General features: G+C 41.6%; 1 protein-coding gene across 3 annotated transcripts in view; it reads left to right on the top strand.

The window, feature by feature from the left end:
- Positions 1-225: 225 nt before the first annotated feature.
- LOC109043650 (pseudouridine-5'-phosphatase) overlaps positions 226-23,200 on the top strand; it is a 60,235-nt gene continuing 37,260 nt past the window's right edge. Inside the window, exons 1-4 of one of the 3 annotated variants that reach the window (XM_072302393.1) lie at positions 228-488; positions 2,848-3,036; positions 3,843-4,075; positions 4,389-4,630. In XM_072302393.1, coding sequence (XP_072158494.1) covers positions 419-488; positions 2,848-3,036; positions 3,843-4,075; positions 4,389-4,562 — 666 coding nt within the window. In that variant the 5' untranslated portion in view covers positions 228-418 and the 3' untranslated portion in view covers positions 4,563-4,630. Of the gene's footprint in view, positions 489-2,814; positions 3,037-3,842; positions 4,076-4,388; positions 4,631-23,200 lie in introns of those variants that run through there. The other 2 variants (XM_072302392.1, XM_072302395.1) reach the window with 2 other exon arrangements.

The raw sequence follows: 23,200 nt of genomic DNA, 5'->3' as shown, positions 1-23,200 counted from the left end.
TGGCGCTCTAATTTGAGGTGTAGAACGCTAAGGGACAAAATGAACTGCAGGGACTAAGGCATATGAGCTTATAGGGAAGGACAATGTGGTTGAATTTGCAAAATTTCATGGAATTTAACGAGAAAAAAAAAGAAAAAAAAAGGATGCAAGTTAAAGCCGCGAGACGGAAGTGATAAAGTTGCATAACACAGATGCATAAACCTGATATTCTTCCGATAAAAATTAAGAATTATAGGTTGAGCAGTTGAGCATGCCTCTGAAACTACATACGAAATGCAGCATTGGCCTCCGACAGTGGAATTTAATTCGTTTAAAACTGACCCTCCTCAACCGAAGTTTTTGGACAATGATCAAGTGTAAATAGGCATCTCTACTATACCCCATTATTCGGAAAATAGACTAAACGAGTGTTTTGAGGATGACATCTGCGAAGAATCAGTTCAAGCCCGTTACGCATTGTATTTTTGATATGGATGGCCTCCTGATAGGTAATACAAATTACTTTAAATGAAAAAAAAACAGTGCTGCGCGGATTATTATATTTATTGGATGACTTTTAATATGCATATTTTGAAAATGTGACTCGTCACATTTTATTCTACGGATGTCAACTGTAAGAGATATGTGATTAGAAAAAGTGCGTTTATTCGAGAACTACTAGTGCGTGGCAGGGCCGGATTAAGGGGGTGGCCACATAGGCCGCGGCCCATGGTGGCAAAGTTTGCAATTTTTTAAATGTAGCTATAAAGAAGAATCGGATTCAGAAAAAAAAATTACGAACGAGAAAAGGTGACAAAATCTCTCATTTCCTGAGAGTATATCTCTAATTTTGTCGTCCCTCTGTGGTACAATAGACAGCACCTTTAATTACTCGAGTTAAGACTAAGAGAGAAACCGAACACGGAATTTGGCCTGGAACGGCGCGGCGCAGAGAGCAATGATGACGAAAACGTGAGATAAAAAGGAGAAACCCTCAGCGCGGCGGTCGGCATGTAACACATATTAGCGCCTACAAGACTGCATGAATACTTCGCGCATTGCGCCAAACACAGTGCGGTCGCTGCGGTCAGCAGCGGGCAGCGCGAAACGTATAGCGCCTACAAGACTGCATGAATACTTCACGCATTGCGTCAAACACAGTGCGTGCAGCAGCGGTCGGTCCGAAAGTAGAGTCCCTTTATACCCAGAGTTAAGACAACTCACTTTTGGTTGGGCCAGGGTTGGGCTGAAAGTGGCCTAAAAAAAAAATCCAATTCTTATTGGTTCTCGCTCATGGAGGCCGAAACGAGTGCACCAAGATGGCGGTACCTCGAATGTCAACAAGAATAATGAAAATATTACCTAATTGTGGTTTATCAAGAGTAAATCGTTATTGCCATCGGTCCAAAATGAAAATAGATTAAGAAATTATTCACAAACCAATCTCATTTTCTTTTTAATTGATCAATTTGTTGATGTTGTTGTTTTTGTGTGACAGACATCGCAGGATTCCTGATCCTTATCCCTCAATATCGTTCGTTTGGGTGCACTCGTTTCGGCCTCCATGGCCAGCCAAGGCCGGCTGCCAGTCAGCTGACAATCGAGTTGTCTTAACTCTGGGTATAAAGGGACTCTACCCGAAAGTCCCGAAACGCATAGCGCATGTAATAAGACTGTAGGAATACTTCACGCATTACGCCAAACACAGTGCGGTCAGCGCGGCGCGGCGGCGGAAGTTAAAATTATTAAACCACATTTTTGTTTGTTCTTTCATAATGTTTTGGTTCATTTCTTATAAATGGAGGGTCCCGTCTATACAGATAGGTTTACGGAACTTAACTTTCGCGCCAAGTTCCGTGAACTTTTGCTAGTAGTGTTGACAGGGTTTTCGAAAAAAATGTGACCAACACGAGTAAACGCGTCTTATACGCCTCTCCCCCACCGGCACGTTCACTTGGTGGTTTTCATTGATGTTTCAAAACGAATGAGAAGGGGGCGGCAAAATACAGGCGGCCCATGGGCGGCAAGTAAGTAAATCCGGCCCTGGTGCGTGCGCGTTTACTTACTGCGTTAAAAGAGTGATTCAGGCGAGAAAATTTTTTTCAAAAGAAAGGGAATCCTTCTTTTTTAAAAATAATTTAAATAAATAATTAACTAAATTCTAGTTCAAATAGAGGAATTCTAGCGAGAGAAAATTTGATTTTTAACCTCGTTTCAATTTGGGGCATTCGGAACATAGCACTACCCTTGCAATGAGCTGAATCAAATGAACTCAACACAGCTAATTTAAAAAAAAAAAAAAAAAACTACCTCTATGCTTGTCAATATTTTTGTTGCCTATTCCAAAACTGAAGGCGAACTTCAGATGGACGATTCCAACCGAACAACATTGTTCATCGAAACAGTCAAAGTATGGTGTGATTAAAATGTATATGTGTGTTTTGAATAGATATTTGTTCGCGCTCCCGTGCATGTTTGTTCCCTATGTGCCAAAATTGAAGGAGATCATTCATTGAAGCATGCAAGGAGATGACTATGTTTTCGAACAGCCTGGTGTTCGAGTTTCCCGATAAATTTAATACTTATCGTTTCTATTCATTTTTTCTCTCTTTTTCTTCTTCGTCTTTGTATAGCGCTCTTGATGTGATGTAGCATGGCGTAGCCGTGCTTCATTCGTCACCCTCAATCCGGCCCTGGCCGTTTTACTTACCTATCGCATGGTAAAAAGTGGGCTTTTAACCCCGCTTGGTGGGGTTTCCCCACATAGAAAGGAATTAATTTATGGTTGACAGTCAAGTTACGCTTTAAATCGCAGTATTCAAATTTTCGTTTCAGACTCTGAAAAAATTTATAGGGTGGCTTTTTCAGCGGTCATCGCGAGATACGGCCGAGTCTACACGAATGAAGCGAAAATGAAGGTCATCGGGAAACACCCCCTCGACAGTTTACGGACCTTGATCGATCTCTTGAAAATAAAAGGAGCGACTCCAGAAAAACTTGCAGAGGAGATCAAAGAGCTGATGAAAGTTTGGATCAAGGATGCTAAATTCAAACCAGGTTTGTGGCAGAGCTGCAAATGATTTATGACCGCTCGTTTTGCCTAACTTTGAAATTGAAGGCGATCAGCCAGCATCTAACTTAAAATGAGACGTAAAGGAATAGCTAGAAGTCCGGGCGTCGCCATTGACACACCAAAGTTCCGACACTGTCTGCTTGCTCCCATCTTTCAGCTCGAATGTACCGGCGAATATCACGAGCTTGCACTTTTTTCCTCTCATTTTTCTTAAGTTATTCGATGGAGCTTGAAGGAAGCATAAAAATTGTAAATCAGGCTGATGCACAAGCTATACCAAAAAGAAAAAAAAATTCGGAGCCTCGAGGTCTGAATTTTGGAAAATGCATTTGTGACCACAGAAAATAGAAGGGCAAATAAAATATCGGCAACATATTATCTGAGTAATTAAATTGATAGGAGTAGGCTTTTTCTTCTTTTTATTAATCGTTAAAGTGGGGAGATAAATCTTCAAAATTTTAAGTGTCGCTAACATGCAAATGAAATTATGCATCTCTTTCCCAATCATAATATTCGTAGGTACTAACGAATTTTTGAATTTTGTATTGACAGGTCACAGTTGTACTATTAACTGCAGGTCCTTGTCTAGTAGTACATTTTGCATCCTTGCGTTCGGCTCTGCTATTCCCTTCCATCTGCGTATGAGATATCTATACCTCTCTGAGTACCATGCGCAATTTATAGGAGGTCCAGTTCAGCTTATACATTTAACGCTTTATGTGAAAATGGGCATCTTAACTTTTAAAGAGTTCAAGCTCAGTGTCAGTCATGTGGCTAATCTAAATTCTAGGCGCTAAGAAACTCATTCGACATCTGGCAGCACACAAAATTCCAATGGCCATAGCAACGAGCGCTTGGGTTGAAATGGTGGATATTTTAAGAGCCTGTCACCGAAAAACTTTTTCTCTTTTCCACCACATCGTCGTCAGTGACACTGATCCTGAGGTCGCCAGGAGCAAACCGGCCCCTGATATTTTCTTCGTCTGTGCATCGAGGTTTCCCAAGAACCCACCTCCGGAGCGGGTAAGTAAATCAGGATTCAATCCTAAAATATGAACATGTCTTTTTTGAGTTTTCAATTAAAAAATTTACCATTAATTTTCGGGTCTGAATGCAAAGAAGTTGTCCTGGTAATCTCTGTTCATTTGTTCAAAACAAAATTCGCCAGCTTGATTCTGCCCATTTGATCTTCAAATTTACCAAAATTAAAGTTAACTGCGGTCCGGGTAGTCTTGGGAGGACGTGCACTGTGCAAGAGTGCTCATTTATTTAGAGTTATTTATTAAAATCATTGCGAAATAGTATATTAAGGTACTTTTTCCCCCGTTTTTATCAGTGTTTGGTCTTTGAGGATTCACCCTCTGGTGTGCTGGCAGCTAAGCGAGCTAGAATGCAAGTTGTCATGGTTCCAGATAGTATGGTAACACAAGGATACAAAGACCAAGCCACTCTCATCATCAACTCACTGGAGAACTTTCGACCAGAGGATTTTGGCCTGCCCCCTTTTTAAATTATTTGATGCAATTTCAATCATGGATTTTTGCAAAAAAAAAAACAACAAAAAAACCGCATTCAGTTGTTTCTATTTTCTAAGTGTCCCGCGCATTCACCGCGTGAAGCAATTGTATTTCCCGAAGTGGGAGTGGTACAGTCATAGAATCGTATGTCTGTAAGCCATTGTGTAATGAATAGTTTTTCCAGATATTTCCTTTTCCTGACCCACAGCACAACGAACAGTTTGCCCAACAATTTTTCCCCTCTAACCCATTTTGCGGCCCTGCTCCGGCCAGCTGCCCGGCTCCCGTCATGCCGCGCGACCCCCCCCCCCCCCCTGCCTAAAATTCGCCATTTTTAAACGGCTTAACTGATTTAGGTCAAATTCAATACCAAACCAGTCCTAGGGATCTAGTCCAGTCCAGAACTACCACCCATTAAAACGGTCATGTTAATAGGATGACGGGAGAGAGGCTGCCAAAAAGGATGCTTGATTGGGTTCTTCCTGGGAAGAGACAAAGGGGACGCCCAGTGAAAGGGTGGCGACAGGGGGTTTTAAATGAAATGTGGGAGTGAAAACTCCCTGACGGGTTGTGGGAGGACCGAGTTTAGTGGCGGTTAGGTGTCGCAGAGCGCCAGAGAGCGGTATAAAAGCGACTTTTATATATGTAGCCCCGTAGGGTATTGTAGATCAAGTATATTATACCATCCAATAATACTGAGGTATGCCATGTATCACTCCGATGAACACCTCGTCCACAGGTCCATGTTGGTACCTTCAGCGAGTGAACAAACCTTTCGCATCTCGAAAAAGTTGTGCTTCCCTCGGGTTGAACGCGATCCTGTTAAAACTGAGTCGATTACCACGCTGCTTATCGTGAGGCCCCGGTTGACCCCGTTTGGTAGGACCGAGGTTGATATGAATCAAAAAACGATGGGGTGTCACACGTGAGAATGGTCATTCTTGGTCCGTGATAAACGCCACACTCGACTGCTGCCCCCTCTAGCATGACCGCTCAAGACAGGTGGTTGTTCCCGGTCCCGTCCCGTGGCATGGCGCACAGTGGATCGGGTCGATAGGGGAGATCGGACAAAATTTGAACATTTTAAACGCTTATAACTCCGTTCATACAAAACTTTGAGATTTTAAAATTGGTTTCCTCGTGAAATTTGTTTCTGGTAGCACCCCTTGAAATTTAAAATGTGACGAAGTGAACGTCAGAATTTGCGGTTTTAGTCAATTTCATGTCCAATGGAGATGTTGCATATGTGAGGGATTTGCGATTTGACCATTGATTCTTATGTAAAGGTTCGCGAAAAACACGATGGTGCCACTGGTTTTCTCTGAAATCAACTCCCAAACTCAAAAAAAGCTCTCTAAGTGAGGCCAAAATGGAGGGGATATCCCACCCTACCCTGAGAGTCCACCTCTACATCAAAACAAACTCTCCATGCAAAGATAGGGAGCAAATACATTGACAGGGCTGCCACTTCATTCGGGGACTCCAAAACTGAAAACACGGCAACCCTGCTAATGTATTTGCTCCCTATCTTTACATTGAGAGTTTGTTTTGATGTAGAGGTGGACTCTCAGGGTAGGGTGGGATATCCCCTCCATTTTAGCCTCACTTTGAGAGCTTTTTCTGAGCTTGGGAGTTGATTTCAGAGAAAACCAGTGGCACCATCGTGTTTCTCGCGAACTTTTACATAATAATCAATGGTCAAATCGCAAATCCCTCACACATGCAACATAACCATTGGTTTCCTCGTGAAATTTTTTTCTAGTTTCTAGCACCCCTTAAAATTTTCAATGTGACGAAATGAACGTCAGAATTTGCGGTTTTAGTCAAAAACTCAACGTCTAATTGACTTGATCCACTGTGTGGCGCGGCTCCTCCCCCGCATCCCCTCCGCGGGCGAGATGCGGCTCGGCGAGAGGACTGAATGAAAATGGTTATTAAAACGAATGATGAAAAAAGAGGCGAGCGGGCGCTGGAATGGATGAAGCCGAGCCAATGCCCCCATTGCCCCCCGCAATTTTCCTCCGCGTCGGAGGTTGGAGTCGGAGCCGAGCTGGATGAGGATCTTTTATACCCTATTCTTCGGCCGTGGCTGGAGGTCACAGCGCCACGCCGCGCCGCGGTGAAAGCTGCGGTTCACCCTGACAGAAGCTCGCGGCGTCGCGGCGTTGCGTTGTCGCCTCGGCTGCGTCAGCGTCCCCTCGGAGCGCGTCGCGACGCGGGCGGTGGCTCCGTCACCGGAGCAACCCGACGCAGCGCCACTTGCCGACGCACCCACCGGCACCTTAAAATGTATCGTCACCTTCCGACCGAATAGGCGATCACAAGCGTCATGCTACTTTTCAAAATTGTCGCCGCCATTTCATTTTTTTTTTTACAGAGAAATGGAGAATTTGCACAAATTGTTATTGCTTCATCTGAGAGTGCTCAATGAGCTGAGTTTACAGGTTTTTTTATAATTTTTTTCTGACATGGAAAATTGCACTGAAAAAAAAAACTCCGGCCGTGGGAGCCGCCATTACGGGCTATATAGACATACCGTCCTTTACGGGCTCAAAGGCCGAAAATTCTGGCTGCTGGAGCCGTAGCTTCGGCCTCTGAAGCTACGGCTCCAGCAGCCAGAATTTTCGGCCTTTGAGCCCGGAACGGACGGTATGTCTATATAGCCCGTGATTGCGGCTCCCAAGGCCGGAGTTTTTTTTCAGTGTGGAGTAAAATAGATTTATAGGTGAGAAAATCCGCCGCCATATGACGTCATATGGCGGCATTTTCCATTTAAACGCATGTATTCTAGCAGATTAGGTTATTTTGCCGTATTTTCTCCAATAATTGTCCAATTTAGAAACCAAGGATGTCCTCGTACTCAGTTTTCCTAGCAGTATCATTTCAAAGATGAAACACACAAAATTTAAGACACCTGCAAATTCTCTATTGCTAGTTGAATGTGTTTGAAAATTTCACTGAATATTATTGGCGCCACAAAGAAAATTCAGCGAATTTTTCGGACAGCTTCGTTGAACAATTTTTATGTAAAAGCATCAAATGGCGGCGGAAATTTTTAAACGTCGCTTGTGATACTTTGGCCGGAAGGTGACGGTATCTTGCGGTCATTTTCATAGTCACTCTACAAACGCGCTCTCCTTGTTTAGGAGGACTCCATGTCGATGGATAAAATGAGATACTACGTATCTCCATTGCGGTATTTCAAAATCTCGGCTCTTATTTTAATTTTTCGAGGAAAAATAAGTCATATGACAAGGACGATGCGGGACTTTTGAATCACCCTGTATGTAACGAATAACTTAACATTTCAAATTTAGCTCATATACTTACGTATGATTCTTTTTTTATTTTAAATCAAGTTTTTTTCGTGTGCAAGGAAATGTCACAAGCAATTTTTTGGAAAAATTAAGGTGAAAGTCTTATAGTTTCCAAGGTTTAGGTATTAAAATAGTTTTATGAAAGTCCTTCTTTTTAGTTTCCCAGGCATTATCAATTGAAAACTCGACAGCTAGAGAGAGGTCGGAAAATTTCATTGCATCTCTTATTTCTAACATTTTTCCTATTAAAATACAATTGGTAGGCCTCCTCACCTTAAAGAAGAACTTTAAACTAATTTCTTTTTATGTATACTGGCGTTCATTCCATATAACAGTAACGCGAGGGTATTCGTGTTTTTTTTTAAAAAATATTTGTACTTAATTTAGTTTGCTTTTTCGCCGTCGAAATAGCGCAAGATTCTAGCCATCAGATCGCTGTGGAGTGTGGAGTGTCGACAATGTAAACCAAAATCATTGAGCTTTGAGGCACTCATGACGATACTAAACTAAAAAATATCTATTTTTACGTAAAATTGGGGCTGAATTCGCGATGGTCTCGAAAAATTGTTCCTCCTGTAAGATCTAATGAGACACACTTAGCAGCAATTTTTGCGATAGGAAGGGAGTTCGGCGCATCGTTATGAAGGACGGAAGGGTGTCAAAAAACCACAAGTTTAGCGGCATGATAGATGACTCCTCTCTGAATATCTATTTCGTTTGGTGCGATTCAACAAGGGAGCTCAAAGCAGAGGGGGTGAATTCGATAACTTAGCCAATTTGTTGCCCATACCTATTTCTAAATCAGTTTCTGCAAAAAAAAAAAAAAAAAAAAAAAAAAAACCCGATTCTTTGAAAGTAAGGTCAAATATTTTTCAAATTAAATCCTGGCTTTTAGCGATCCGGTACACTCTCCTAAGAGACAAAGAATTAAAGGTAAGCCGAATTTACCCAGCTCGCCTTGATTCTCTTTTCCTCGATTCCGTTACAAATACTGAAAATAGGATTGCTGTTATTTATATCCTGGTGCTAAGCTTTTTTGAATCGACCGAGTTCTTGAGCTGAAACTAATGAGGAACAATCTCGATCAGTAGGTAACTATTCCCAAAAAAGCGAGCACACCGTTAACCTATGATAAATTATGATAAGTGAAACAGCATATCATATACCTTGTACGATGCCTAGTCAATCTATTATCGAGTACCTTTGAACTTTGCATTCGAGATAATGGTATATGAAGGGAGAGCACAGGTTGTTGCCAAACAGCAAAGTAAATGCGTGAATTGTTTTTAACCCTTATCGTACACGCGTTGCGGGTTTTTAGTTTTTGAGTTTTTTTTTAGATTCTTAGGTTTTTTAGATTATTTTTAAGAATCTCAGGTATTGGAGGACAATGTAATGTTTCGAGTAGCTTGATGCGTGTGAAATATGACAGGTGTAGTACTTGAACACGTAGCGATGACATTTTCAGAAAAATTGAGATATTGATGATTTTGAGTAAGATCAGTTTGTAAGTATTATACTTATTTAATATCGCAACACAAAATTTAGACTCATAAAACCCGTTTAAAATTATCCAGGCTAAGAGACACAATGAGGTTTTTCAACTCCAAACCTGGTTCCCTCAACACCAAAAAAATATCGCCCGAATAAGTTCTTTTCCCGAACCCTCCGTTTAAAAAAAAATTCCGCCAATACCTGCCTTAGGAAATTTCTTCACGATGCCTTTCTGACAGCGTCTAATACGAACGATCAATAGTTGCAAATTAAAATGATACCAGTATATACTCAGGATAAAATTGAACCTATTCATGCTAAAAAGAACTATCAGTGGCGTGGCGTGAATTGCGATGTATCGATTGTTCTGCCATTTAATTCTATGGTAAAGAATCGATTATTAAGGTGTTCGCTGCTAACAGCCTGTCTATCGATCCTTTTCCTCAGGTTTAAACGGCATAACAATCGATACATCGCAAAGCATGCCACGCCACTGAGAACTATGTTGCACGCAAATCCTAGGCACATAGTTCCTTTAAGCATAAATACGACCAATTATAAATCTCACACGTTCAAAGTGAATCAATTGTCAAACTGCCACCTCAGATTTGTCGGTTACTTCGCTTGAATAAGGGGACTAAGTTTACCCGCCAACTTATTTAATTTCGCAGAACTCATTACAAACCGAACCGATGAAATGTACTTCATTTTTAAGCAAGGAACTACAATTTCTGGCTCATACGTAAAGACACTCATTCACATACGGGAACATAGAGAGACGTGTGATGTTTCTAAATTGAACCAGATATTGTAGTTCATAGTTACAAAATGTAGTCCAAATATTCCTTGAAATTATACCAACATGTATTAGAAATACGGATAAAGTTTCAAGTTTCAATTACGTAGTAGCCAATATTTTATTTCACTGTTTGGAGAATTGATTGTCTAGAATTTGACTTGACAACTCCGATGGGAAGAAAGTGGTTGGCAGGGGTGGGGAAAAAGGGCGCGGGGTTGAGGTCAACTCCGTCGAGGAGTTATGAATTCAATGTCTTGTGTTTTTAATTTTTCCTTGTAATCTCATTAACGATTTCACCTCATTTCTCAAGATAAAGCTAAACAAAAACCCCCGCTGCAACTTGCCACATCCGGGTCAGAGCTGAAGTTGAATATATACATGTGTATATTTCTTTGTCAGAAATCATAATACAAAATGTTCACATATTATGGAGCTTCAATTTCAAAACTATGTATGCCTCCTGCAATTGAAAGAAGAAAAAATAAAACGCTGAGGCCTTTTCGTGCTTAAGAAAGCGCTGTAGCCTCAGAAAAATTGATATATGGAAAGTTAGTACAAATTAGTATATAGCACTAGTATTAACAAGGGGGAGAAATGGTGCTAGGTCCACACCATTTTGCGGAGAAATCAAATCCAAGAATTAAAAAATTTATTTTTGACTCTAATGACTCTTTGACTCTATTTTAATACCTAAACCTTGGAAACTATAAGACTTTCACCTTAATTTTTCCAAAAAATTGCTTGTGACATTTCCTTGCGCACGAAAAAAAAACTTGATTTAAAATAAAAAAAGAATCATACGTAAGTATATGAGCTAAAGAAATGTTAAGTTATTCTTTACATACAGGGTGATTCAAAAGTCCCGCATCGTCCTTGTCATACCTGTGGATCCTGTGCCTTCTTAAGGGGTTTTCTGGTCCCTCTAAAATTTTGAGGGTCCCTAGAAGTCGTTTCTTTGACCTAGGAGCACTCACAAAATTTCAAGTCTCGACTTCACCTTGTTCAAAACTTAAAAGGGTGATGCCTTGTGCTGATAGTGCGAGAATCTTGGATCTCCCTGTATAAGAATTGTATCCAGAAACCTAAATTCCAATCCTCCAACATTAGAAATCTAACGCAACGAGGACTACTCTACCGCATTAAGGAAAAACGCCGTATGAACATTCGGATGTTGCCACATTTCCTCCCAGAAAATATCCATTTTTGAATAAAGTTATGAATATTTTTCCTTGAAATTTTCAGACTTTTCAAGTAAAATTTCGAGCAAAATCCCCGGAAAAACTGTGAGAGAAATATTCAAGAATTTCCTGCAAATTCACCGTTTTTCGGAGGAAATTTGGCAACGCCTGATGGCTCATACTGCGTTCTTCCTTAGCACGACAGTGCTCTCTTGGAAGTGACCCTGAAAACGCCGACGTTCGCAAAATTTCGTCGAGTAAGAATGGAGAATCGGAATCCCCCTTTGCATTTCCGGCAAATCTCACGTCATAACGTGAAAAAACAAGAAACGGAAAGCGACAAAAGCAAAAAAAAAAAAAAAAAAAAAAAAAAAAAAACCTCGGGGCGAGGAGCGTTGCAAGGAGAGAAGCAATGCATTGTCGGTCAGTTTGTTGACATTCTGGGTGTAAATAGCAAATACCCTCACGTGCGCCATCCTCGTCCGCTGAGCTTGAGACAATGAGAACGGGCTGAAAAATTGGACTTATTTCTGCCAAACTGAACTATGTGCATCATGACGTGAGCCCCGTCATGCATCTATTCTTATGGGTCTCAGGGCTCATGTCTAAATGCACATAGTTCCGTTTGCCAGAAATACGTCCAACTGTGAGCACATCGCGTGCGTTCTTGCGTTTTTGTCTCATCCTTCGCTTTTCACCAATGTTGATCATGACCGATTCTCAATATCAAAAGTCAATAACAACTGCACTTGACACCTTGCAGATTTACCAGCTTTTCACCTAGCAATCGCTCTAATTCCCATTTTCATAACAAAACGGTGGAAATTTTCCATAGGCGGATGCAGACACCTCGAACAAGGGGGGGGGGGGGTGTTGACGGGAAGGGGGGCGTCCCGTCCCCGGGAAAATCTTTAAATTTCCGAAGTTTTAAGCAGTTTCAGTCAATTCCGTCCTGAAAAATCACCGACGTAAAAGTCTTTCCTTCTTTTTCTCCGCTCCTTCCTTCTCTTTTTCCTCCTTTTTTTCGGGCGAGCAGAAGGGGGTGCGTGCTCCCTACGTCCCTTTGGATCCGCCTATAGAATGTTTTCGAAATAATGGAGGGAGGTGTTTACAAATTTTTTTCTTTTTTTTTTCAATTTAGATAGGGTTTTAGTTTCCGCGGCTTAGACTCCCGCTTCAATTCTAGACCAAAATTTTAAAGCTATGGAAGGATTGACAGCAAAACCTGGACCTGAAAGTTTAATTTATGTATACTGGAAAAAACGACACTAAAGTAAGTTTGATCTCGCGGACCTCGGAATAATTTGAAAAAAAATTTGCCAGATATTCGTTACTTAAATAGACACACAAATACGCGCGTTTCAGTGAAATTTTGGTTTTGAGGTTCTCTGTAAAAAAATGAAATGGCGGCGGAAATTCTTAAAAGTCGCATGGCGCTTGTGATACTTTGGCCGGAAGGTGACGAGATGTTCATGCATCCATCGCACTGGAAAAAAAAACACATTTGATCTAGAGTCCAGACTCTTGAAAACATTGACAAGAAAAAGGACTCTTGATACAATCAGATTTAAGCTTAAATCAAAAGGAAATCCGCTCAAATAAGAGGCTTGGTTCTTGATTTAAGCAAAAATCCGATTGAATCAAGAGTATTTTTTTTTTTTTTTTTTTTTTTTTTTTTTTTTTTTTTTTTTTTGGTCGATGTTTTTAAGAGTCTGGACTCTGGATCCAATGTGTTTTTTTTCCAGTGTGTCGCTTCTGATACTTTGGCCGGAAGGTGACGAGATGTTCATGCATCCATCAGAAATATATCGAGGGGATATTCTCAAGGCGGACGGTGGTGTGCATGTTCCCGAAGCCGTGGATGTTCGGATTTCGAGTGGTCATGTGAATCGGGGTCGCTCTCGCGGTAGCTCGCGGTGGTGGTTCCGGGGTCGGGGGTGCGGCGGGGGGAGGGGGGGCTGTGGCAGGGGGAGGCGCGCCGAGTTGAGTGAGTGACCGCTGCGAGGGAAGATGGAAGGTGGACGTGGAGGATGGAAGAAAGAATTCATAAAAAGAAACGGAAAAGTGATTCCGTTATCCGAGTCGCTGGAGCCCGAGTCGGGCGGCGTTGCCCGCGCTCCCGCCGAACCCACCACTCGCTTCGTTTCTCCCATAAATTCCTTTTGGGGTGACCAAGTGCCCTTCCCCCTACCGAGTCCTCTGTGGCGCTCTGAGTACTCGGACACGATTCTGGGTTACCTTCGGAATTGATAGAATCTATCGAGAGGTCTTTCTATAACAGAGCGAAAAAAAATTTCTACGCGTTTAAGTCCTGATGAAGATCTTGTTTAAAAGTTCTGAAAAATTCCGGTGCAGATTATTTGAGGGGCTTGAAGGACAAAGCGCATAAGCTCAGTTTTTGACGTATCAGTTTTTTGACAGCTCTGAGTATTCGGACAGGATTCTTGGTTACCTTCAGAATTGATAGAATCTATCGAGAGGTCTTTCTATAATAGAGCGAATAAAAATCTCCACGCGTTTAAGTCCTGGTGAAGATCTTGTTTAAAAGTTCTGAAAAATTCCGGTGCAGATTATTTGAGAGGCTTGAGGAACAAAGTGCATAAGCGCAGTTTTTGACAAAATTGAGGAATTAATTATTTCAAGTAAAACTAGTCTTAATGGAAAGTTTGTGAAAAATTCGCTCCCAAAATTCCAATTTTTAAGCATCAATCAGTCAGTTGGAACTTTCTTTCCGCCACAGGGATCGCTGTAATTACGAAACTTTAAACACGTATTTCTCGAAATAGGAAAAACTGCACTTATGCGCCTTGTCCTTCAAGCCCTTCATTTTGGGTGCAGATATCCTTAACGTAAAGAATGGACTGTTGTAATCAACTTCGAATCTTTGCAACACCAATTTAGAAGTTTTTAAGGTCATGTAGACCGATGCAACTTATTAGACATTTTCAAATCTTCTCCTTTTTCCACTCATTTTTAATTATCTTCTTCTCTTTTTTCGTTTTACATTGCTATAGCTTAAAAATTGCTGTAGCTTAAAAATCCACCTCATTTTTCAACGCGCCTGTGAAATTATGCCCTTCAATGTTTAGCCGGGAATTTCGTTCGATTTTCCATTTTTGACCTCTTCTCAAGTGAAAACTATTGTAGAGGATACTTCGTGTATAAAAATTTGTATTCCCGAGGGAGGACCGTCTGAAAGTTTTGAGGGAGGAGGATTGACATGAAAAGGTGTGGTGGTTACGCACACTTCGAATTCGCCTTCAATTTTTTGGTTAGGCAAGAGGACATCCTCCGTCCAACAATAGTTGTTCCTTGAGCACGAAGGCTCATGGAATTTTTCTTGCCTACCTCGAAAATAGAAGGCGAAACAGCGTGATCTCCATCCACACTCATGTCAATGCTCCTGCATATAAAAATTAAATAAAAAAGACAACAAGAGGACGATTTCAAGTGTTTAACGCAAATATAAATCGTAGGAGACTAGTGGAGGATCTCTATTTGTCTCTGGTTCACAGTAGATCGTGAATCTATGTAAAGGTACGATTCTGGAGAATATTTACAGCAAATGGGGGATCCGATGGGTCTCCCCCGAAAAGTTTTCCTCATAAAACCCCTCTCGGAATAAATTTTAAGTACTTTCAGATTGATATTCGTCAAATATTCGAGTGTTCAAAATTGACGGATCTGTATCTTTTTAACGGTGATCTTTCCTCAGCAATTGCTCTATTTGACTCTGTATAAGGTATTAAGAAAGAATAACAAACAAATGTAGTAGAGTAGCGCAGTTAGGTCTTAAAATTATTGTAGTACATTTTTAGGTTTTCACCCCCTGTCCGTTTCCCTTTTTCTCCACTTCCTTTCCTCTATTTAGAACGTGTGTGTTAGGGTGTGTGTGTGTGTGTGGGGGGGGGGGGGGGGGTCAGATGTCACCGAGACCCCGGATCCGCCATCGAGGGCAAAACATCGAAGTTGTCTTCCTGTTGGATGAAGGTTTCATTCGGTTTTTCTCTGATAACCTCGTTGGACCACTGGAAAAAAAACACATTGGATCTAGAGTCCAGACTCTTAAAAGCATCGACAAGAAAAAATACTCTTGATTCAATCAGATTTAAGCTTAAATCAAGAACCAAGCCTCTTAATTTGAGCGGATTTCCTTTTGATTTAAGCTTAAATCTGATTGAATCAAAAGTCCTTTTTCTTGTCAATGTTTTCAAGAGTCTGGACTCTAGATCCAAAGTGTTTTTTTTTTTTTTTTTTTTCCAGTGAATTGAAGTCAGGATGAATAGGTTTCAGAATTCGGCAACGTCTGACGGGGGGCTTTTGCTTGTTTGTGGCCAAGTTGGGCCGAGAGCGGAACCCTCGCGAGCGCGACGCACCACGCACCACGGCCACCGCCGCGCCGCACAATGGAACAAGCTAACAGAGGAGGTCGGACACGAAATTTTCGATTTAAAATTTTAATTTTTGATGTTTATATCGTCACAAATTCTATTACAGGGGGTGTTCCTGAAACGAAATTTCAGGAAAAACCCCATGACACTACGCTGAAACTTTTTTGTTTAATATTTTCAAAAATACGAGCCTTCACTGAAAAAAATTTCTCGGCGTTTTTACCACGGTCCGTTGGTACCTTTACCATCTCACTTTTTTTACTAATTATTGGTAATTTTACCAAGACAGACTGGTAAACTTACCTAAAAACCGGTATTTTTACTGTTTTTTTAACGTAAGAATACCACTTTTATTGGTAATCAATCCCCGGTAACTTTGCCATTTTATCTCGGTAATTCTACCACAGTCGATAAAAAATATTGGCGTTTTTACCAAGGTCCAGTAAAATTACCGAGAAAGTTCAATAATTTTACCGAGATTTCTCGGTTAAATTACCAATTTCATAAATGGTTATTTTACCAAGAAAAAACTGGGATCAAATAGAACCCTGAATTCTCAGTAATTTTACCCTTTTCTTAGTAAATACACCGAGATTTTTTTTTCAGTGTTCAAAGTTTCCAGATTTTGTCCGAGTTCTCCTATTGACTCGAACCAGTGTGCGACGCGGCTCTTGGGCTCATGATGGAGACCGGGCCCGCGCTCCGGCACCGGGGTCGCGGCATGCGCTTCGGGTTGTGGTTCCTCCTTCCGACCCAACTTTCGTCCTCCACTCGCCCCCGCCACACCCCCGCCCGGCCGCCTATACCCACCAAAGCTCCGACGCCCGGTTCCAAAAGCTCAATCTTCCCACTGCGCCTGAACATCAATCAAATGAACAGGGTAGTAAAATTTTAGGAATAATATTAGCGGGAAACGCGCTGAGGACGGAGGTCGGGACACCTCCGAAACGCGTCAGCTACAAAAATTAAAAATTTTATGCAAGTCAGTAATTTTAAGTTTGTTTTTCAAAGTTTTTAATTTTTTTTAAAAAAATTTAACGTTACGTATAATATAATCGTGAGATTTCACTTAAAATATTTCAGGTATCCGTGGGACATGGAGTTTATGATTCTAATTTCGGATAACTCCAGCCTCACGCCAATAATGATTGGAAATCTTTCAAAATGTCTTGGAGACATCATCATATTGGTGGCCAAATGCGCAGAATGCGTAGCGCGATTTCAGAGTTTGAAAATCTTCGATTATGTGTTCATTTCTACCAAAAAAAGAAGAAAACAATTTCCCTACAATTTTGTGTGATTATTAAAGAATGAGTAGATACAAGAAAGTGAACGGGAAATGTACAGACAATTTTAATGGAGAACGTCGTGTGGGTTTTCCTTATATAGAAATAAAGCATGCATGAGCGCAAACTTAAACTGCTGAGATATGCATTTTTTTACTCTACTCGTCGATATATTGATTAAACGGAGAAACTCAGATTTGAGTGCCCCAAAAAGTAGAATTTCTCAAGATTTTTGGCAAAGCAAACCGGCGCGGCGCGACTAAGAGAGAAATGATGACGAGGACTTGAGATGAAAAGGAGAAGCCCTCGGCGCGGCGGTCGGCATGTAACACATTTTAGCGCCTACATTCCTACAAGACCGCACGAATACTTCACGCATTGCATCACACACAGTGCGGTCACTGCGGTCAATGTGAAACAAATAGCGCCTTCAAGACTGCGTGAATACTTCACGCGTTGCGTCAAACACAGTGCGTTCAGGAGCGGTCGTCGGCTTGAAACTCATAGCGCCTACAAAACTGTCGGAATACTTCACGCATTGCTCCAAACACGGTGCGGTCTGCGCGGGTCTGCGCAGCGCGGCGGCGGAAGTTAAAATCATTAAACCACATTTATGTTTGTTCTTTCATAATTTTTTCGTTCATTTCTTATGAATGGAAGGCCTTGTCCACGCAGAGATATAGGCTTACGAAACTTTACGTTCGCGCAAAGTTCGGTGAATTTTTGCCAGTAGTGTTGACAGGGCTTTCCCAAAAAATGTTTCCAACACGAGTAAACGCGTCTTACGCACCCCACCCCCGCTGGCACGTTCACTTGATAGTTTGTATCGGTGTTTCAAAACGAATGAGAAGGGGGCGGCAAAATACAGGCAGCCCATGGGCGGCAAGTAGGTAAATCCGGCCCTGTTCAATTGCACTTTTCCCTGATTTGCGGCTCATTTTTTCTAGAGTACCTGTATAGCGAGAGTATGGACAGATCGCTTCATGGAGGGCTTAGGGCCCAAAAGTGCAGCCACCCTTCTAATCAACTTCTAACGCACAAAATTTCACTGCCAGTCTGCAGATTCCAATTCTAACCATGATGGCAAAGAATGTACAGAAATGAGCGTTCTTCCGCGAAATTGAGTAAATTTATGCAAAAACTGAGTCAAACACGTGCTTAATAAACGATGGTTCGTAACAATAGTATTAGTAAATCGTTCTGGATAATTGAAATTCATAGGTTGGCTGCATTTCTGGGCCCTAACTTTATTCGCAGAAGCATCGGTGAAGGCCTGATGGATTTTCGGAGTTTCACATCTGTCCATACTCTCGCTATACAGGTACTCTAATTTTTTCCAACTTTGAAATGTTTTTAAGGAGAATTTTCAGGTGTTTTTTTCACCAAATGATGCAAAATTATCCCCTCCGAGTCATAACATATTCATCTTTATGCGGAATCCCCCACCCTAACATCGCCAAGTTCGTCTGGCAATCCTAGGCAGGAGGGGGCAGGATCGCCTATGTTGGGGTGGAGGGAGGTTCCAGCGTTTCACTCAAATCAAGTCTCGAGCACCATGCCACGTGACGACCGCCCAAAAATAACCCTTTGGCTCGCCACGTGTGAGATGCGGCTCAGCCCGCGTTATTTAATGCACATAAACCACCCCCGCATGCATTTCTACATCTCTCAGCGATCCAGCCTCTAAATTGGTGCCGCCCCTAACCTTATTTTTACCCCTAAATACTTGCGAGGCGACTAATTATAGAGCGGTGATACTGTGTGCATGTGCATCGCTAGCAGGTGATTCTGTCCATGCTTCGTTTCCTCTACGAGAAGCGCCAACGTTTCGCCTCTTTGCAATTCACGCGTGTCGATGGTTTAACTCGGAAACCACTTATCTCGCTTTGCAAAGCTGTGGATCTCCCGTCCTGCTTTATTCTCACTTGAATCAGTGAGAACGAAAACACACCAACTCGAAAAAATGAAAACGATCAAGACACACGCAAAACTACACAGTAGTTGAAAAAGTTAGCACAAGGGAAAGATCTTTGGTGCCGAGAGACAAGTACTTGGACACTTTAAAGGTTCAAGCTGGAGCAGATGCGTTAACTTCAATGATCTTTTTGAAAACTGACTCTCTTACATGAAAAGTGAGTATTTTTGAGATACCGAGTTGGTGTGTTTTCGTTCTCACTGATTCATTTGAGATATTTAACAATAGTTTCGACATTTTTCCTCTATATTTGAAGAATACTCTTAACAATTTCAAGCAGTATAATTGGATTAAATTTTTCAATGAGAAACCTCTATTTCCGGCTAGAAACAGCATATATACCATTGATTTTCCCATGCTACGTGCTTTTATAGTAGAGCCAGAGATAGTGGTTCTTATTTGAAAAGTGTAATCCAATTGGCTCGTCTCCTACTGAAGAAATAAAATAGAGGCTGAAACTGCGAAAATTGTGAAATCTAAGGAAGGCAGCTGACTTAATTTGGATGTAATTCGAGGACATTTTTCACGGTGAAGTTTTTCCTGCTTGAAGAAAATATCACCTCCAAGCAACAACCCATCATTAGAAATTCGTTTTATCGACAGTGAGACAAATGAAGCTAAGAGGAAAAGAATGATTTCCGACGAGAATATCTATCAAATATTTTTCAGAAATTATTTCAAAAGTTGGAAATCAGAAAATCCATGAAAACCTAAAATTCCTTGTGAAATTAAAGATCGGCTCTTTTTTTGGAGTAAAAGGATTGAGATGCAATACCTAGTATCCCTACAGAGGCACTCTATTATTCGCGGGTGCTACAACTAACGACAACTTCCATGCATATCTGAAATGGTGAGAAGAGCGGAAGTGCCTTCAATTTTGAGCACGCAACACGCACATCCGTGGAACACGAATAGTTGCATCAAGGTGCTACAGTCAACTCAGTCTAGTCTTAGTAAAGCGTAAACGCCTCCAATTTTTGGATATGCCACACGCACATCCAAGATACTGAAAATATCAGCAAAATTTAAAAGAAAACTCTTTTTGTATTGACAACTTTTGAAAAAGAAATACGTTATGATTCACATGAGCTGTAAAATTTTTTTAATACTTTCAAATTTCGTTCAAAAATATTTACTAAGGGCACTAGAGGATGACATTTTCCGTCGAAAACTCCAAGTCAGACTTTTGACCACACTTAAAGAAGCATTTTTTTCTAAAAAATGTACCTCTGTCTTTCCATGTGCTTTGAAATAAAGTATGCTAACATCTACCATTAGCCTACTTAATTGTTTACTCAGTGATATAATTCAGTGAAAAAACACATAATTATGTAGTGGAAGCTCCCTGAGTCGAATAGTGTAAGGGCCGACAAAAAATTCGACCTAAGCGGCAATTTGTTTTAATCAATTCTCCACTTACGTGTAGACGTGTCTAGGGACCGAAAAAGAAATCGACTTAATCGGCCTTTTGACTTAATCGGAATTTCGCCTTGTAGAGCCTTTACTGTAGTACTTCTCACCAGAAGTCCGGTGATACTTACCAAAATGTGGTAAATGTTACCACAGTCCGGTTTAGTCCGGTGCTTCTTACCACACTCGTATCACTTGGTTAGAATATGGTAAAATCTACCACATTTTTTCCAGTGCGGACGGTCACTTTTCGAATCTCGTCCTTCCTCATCCCGGCTGTGCCCCTTCCACCCGGGCAGAGCGGAGAGCCCTGAACGCCGTGGGGGCAGAGGGGGTGGGGGGAGGGCCGCGGGTGGCTAGTAGCGGGCGGCCCCGGCCCCGGCCCGTGAGAGGGAGGAATACAGAGATGGATGACTGTGGGAATTACCGAGGAGTCGTCGACCTCGCTTTAATATACTTACCTCGAGCTCTGGCTCACTGAGGCTATGGCTACAGTGTCGGTCCTCGGTGGAGGCTCAGCTTCGGGCTGCTAATACTCTTCGCCCCCCGAGTTGCCAAGCCTCCACCGCACCGCAGCCTTCCCGTCAAGTTACCACTGCCGTGATAGCCGAGAGAGCAGCAAGTGCAAAAATGAAGTTTTGAGGAAACGGGCTCGGAAGCTTCTGACCGGAAAATTTTATTGAAAGAAGCCTCCGTCCTTTGTCAAATTGCCACTACTTCTGTCCACAGCAAAAACGCCGTAACTCCACTCAAAATTGGACAACATTTTGAAATTTGGAACTAAAAATTCTAGCCCGGTTCAAAAACAACGTATGTGCCATTAGTTTCCCTATGCACATAAGTGTTTTTCCAGAAGAGCCAGAATTTATAGTTCCAAATTGCAAAATGCAGTCCAATTGTTTCCTTTTTTCCAGCACGTACTGCTCTATTACAAGGAAATTCATTTGCCTTGAGGCTTCATTTTTTCATTTTTAGTTCCTAATGGTGTTGGTGGCGGAGTTGCATTGGAAAAATGAAGGATGGATATTCATTTGGTTTTTGTAAAACAGCATTTTGTCAGAAAAAGATGGAAAATTTGGAGAATGGAGGTATGCCGCTTCACTTTGGACGGCAGACTAATCGTCCGAAAGACTCCTAAAAATCGTGTGGATGATTAAGAACCGACTGATTTTATTTCGATTACATAAAAAGGGTGGTGTCATAATTTTCATGCTAGGATATTCTTAGGCAAGACAGCCGTAAGTGCTATCTTCAGCATGCTTTCATGGTTGTGTTTTGTACACACAACAAACACATTTTCAGGTTAGGAATTGGCAGAAGAGGGCTGCACTCTACTTGAAAGCACTGTTTTCAATGACTCTCTTGTGGAATATTGTTGCTTACTCTGCCGTGCTAAGGAAGAACGCCGTATGAACATTCGAGAGTTGCCAAATTTCTCCCGATAAAATGTTTATTTTTGAGGAAAGCTATGGATATTTTCCCTTGAAATTTTGAGGAGCTTTAGGTGAAATTGCAAACAAGATTGTCTGAAAAACTGGAAGAAAAAGATTTATAAATTTTACCGAAAATTCGTGATTTACTAAAGGAAATATGGCAGCGCCTGGAGGCTCATACGGCGTTTTTCCTTAGCATGGCAGCTATTGACCGCTGTCTTGGCTGAAACTACGTCATTTTTTGCGCACTTACGGCTTTCTCATTATGTCTCGTCTTGATACAATTATGAGGAAGTTTGCTGTTTTAGCTATTTCAGTGATGACGTCTAAAAGAGATTAGACGAATTTTGAAAAAAACTCGATTTCGAAAATTTGACTCTTACTGCACTCTTCGCAATCACCGCCAAGTATAGACCTAATTATTGCCTATGCTATTCGATACCTATCGCTTTTCGATGCCTCCGACGTTAACAATAACATAGCCTCGTTGTCGTCATAATGAGCAATACCACCTACACCTACGCATTGGTATGCGTAGGTGTAGGCCGGTGTAGGTGTAGGGTGCGGGTCGATTATTGAAATTGATATAGACAAAGCTATAGACAAAGAGACAAAAGGGATACGGAGGGATCCTATTGGTGGGAGCGGGTGGTTGCAATGGACAAAGGAGGTCCACGAGAGACGAGAGACCCTTATAATCCATCATTTCCTTCTTAGTCTATAGGAACCACCCATTTCAACCAATAGGATCGCTCCGTGCTCCTCATGTCTTCTTTGTCTATCGATTTGTCTGTCAATTTCAATAATCAGCCCAGAGCCAATTGTCTTCTGGTTCTATCCCGTTATACCGAAAATGCATGGAATCTCACGGAAATAACGTGAGAAAAGTGTTATTTACCCTTAAAAAAGAAGGTTTACACAGTGGATTTTTTCTACCCCAGTTCTGGACATGATGAACCGTATCAACCAAATGTATGCGGCTAAATCACGTATTCAATTGAAGAGAAATTTTCAACAGTGAAAATGGTGCTGCACACGGGAGGAGAACGCAACCCGTCATACTTATAATTGAGAGAGGGGTGAAGAGGCCTCCCTTAAAACGCACTACTACTACACTCGCACGTACTTAGGTAATGTCCGAGTATGGGAAAATGGTATAGAATTGAGGACTGTAGTTCCAGTGCTTTCAGCGGGCTGATTAGGGGCTGTTCATATGTTCATACATTACGTAACGCTCTGGGGGAAGGGCGGCTGGAGAAGAGCATTACCCCATTTTTTTTTAAATGTCAAAAGGTGTAGGGATTTACGTCTCAGAAGCGTCATGAAGGGGGGGGGGAGGAGGGGGTGA

Source organism: Bemisia tabaci, chromosome 7 (assembly GCF_918797505.1).
Source record: "Bemisia tabaci chromosome 7, PGI_BMITA_v3".
Classification (NCBI taxonomy): domain Eukaryota; kingdom Metazoa; phylum Arthropoda; class Insecta; order Hemiptera; family Aleyrodidae; genus Bemisia; species Bemisia tabaci.
The sequence above is the reverse complement of the archived record's forward strand: the minus strand, read 5'-3'. Positions and strand labels throughout refer to the sequence as shown.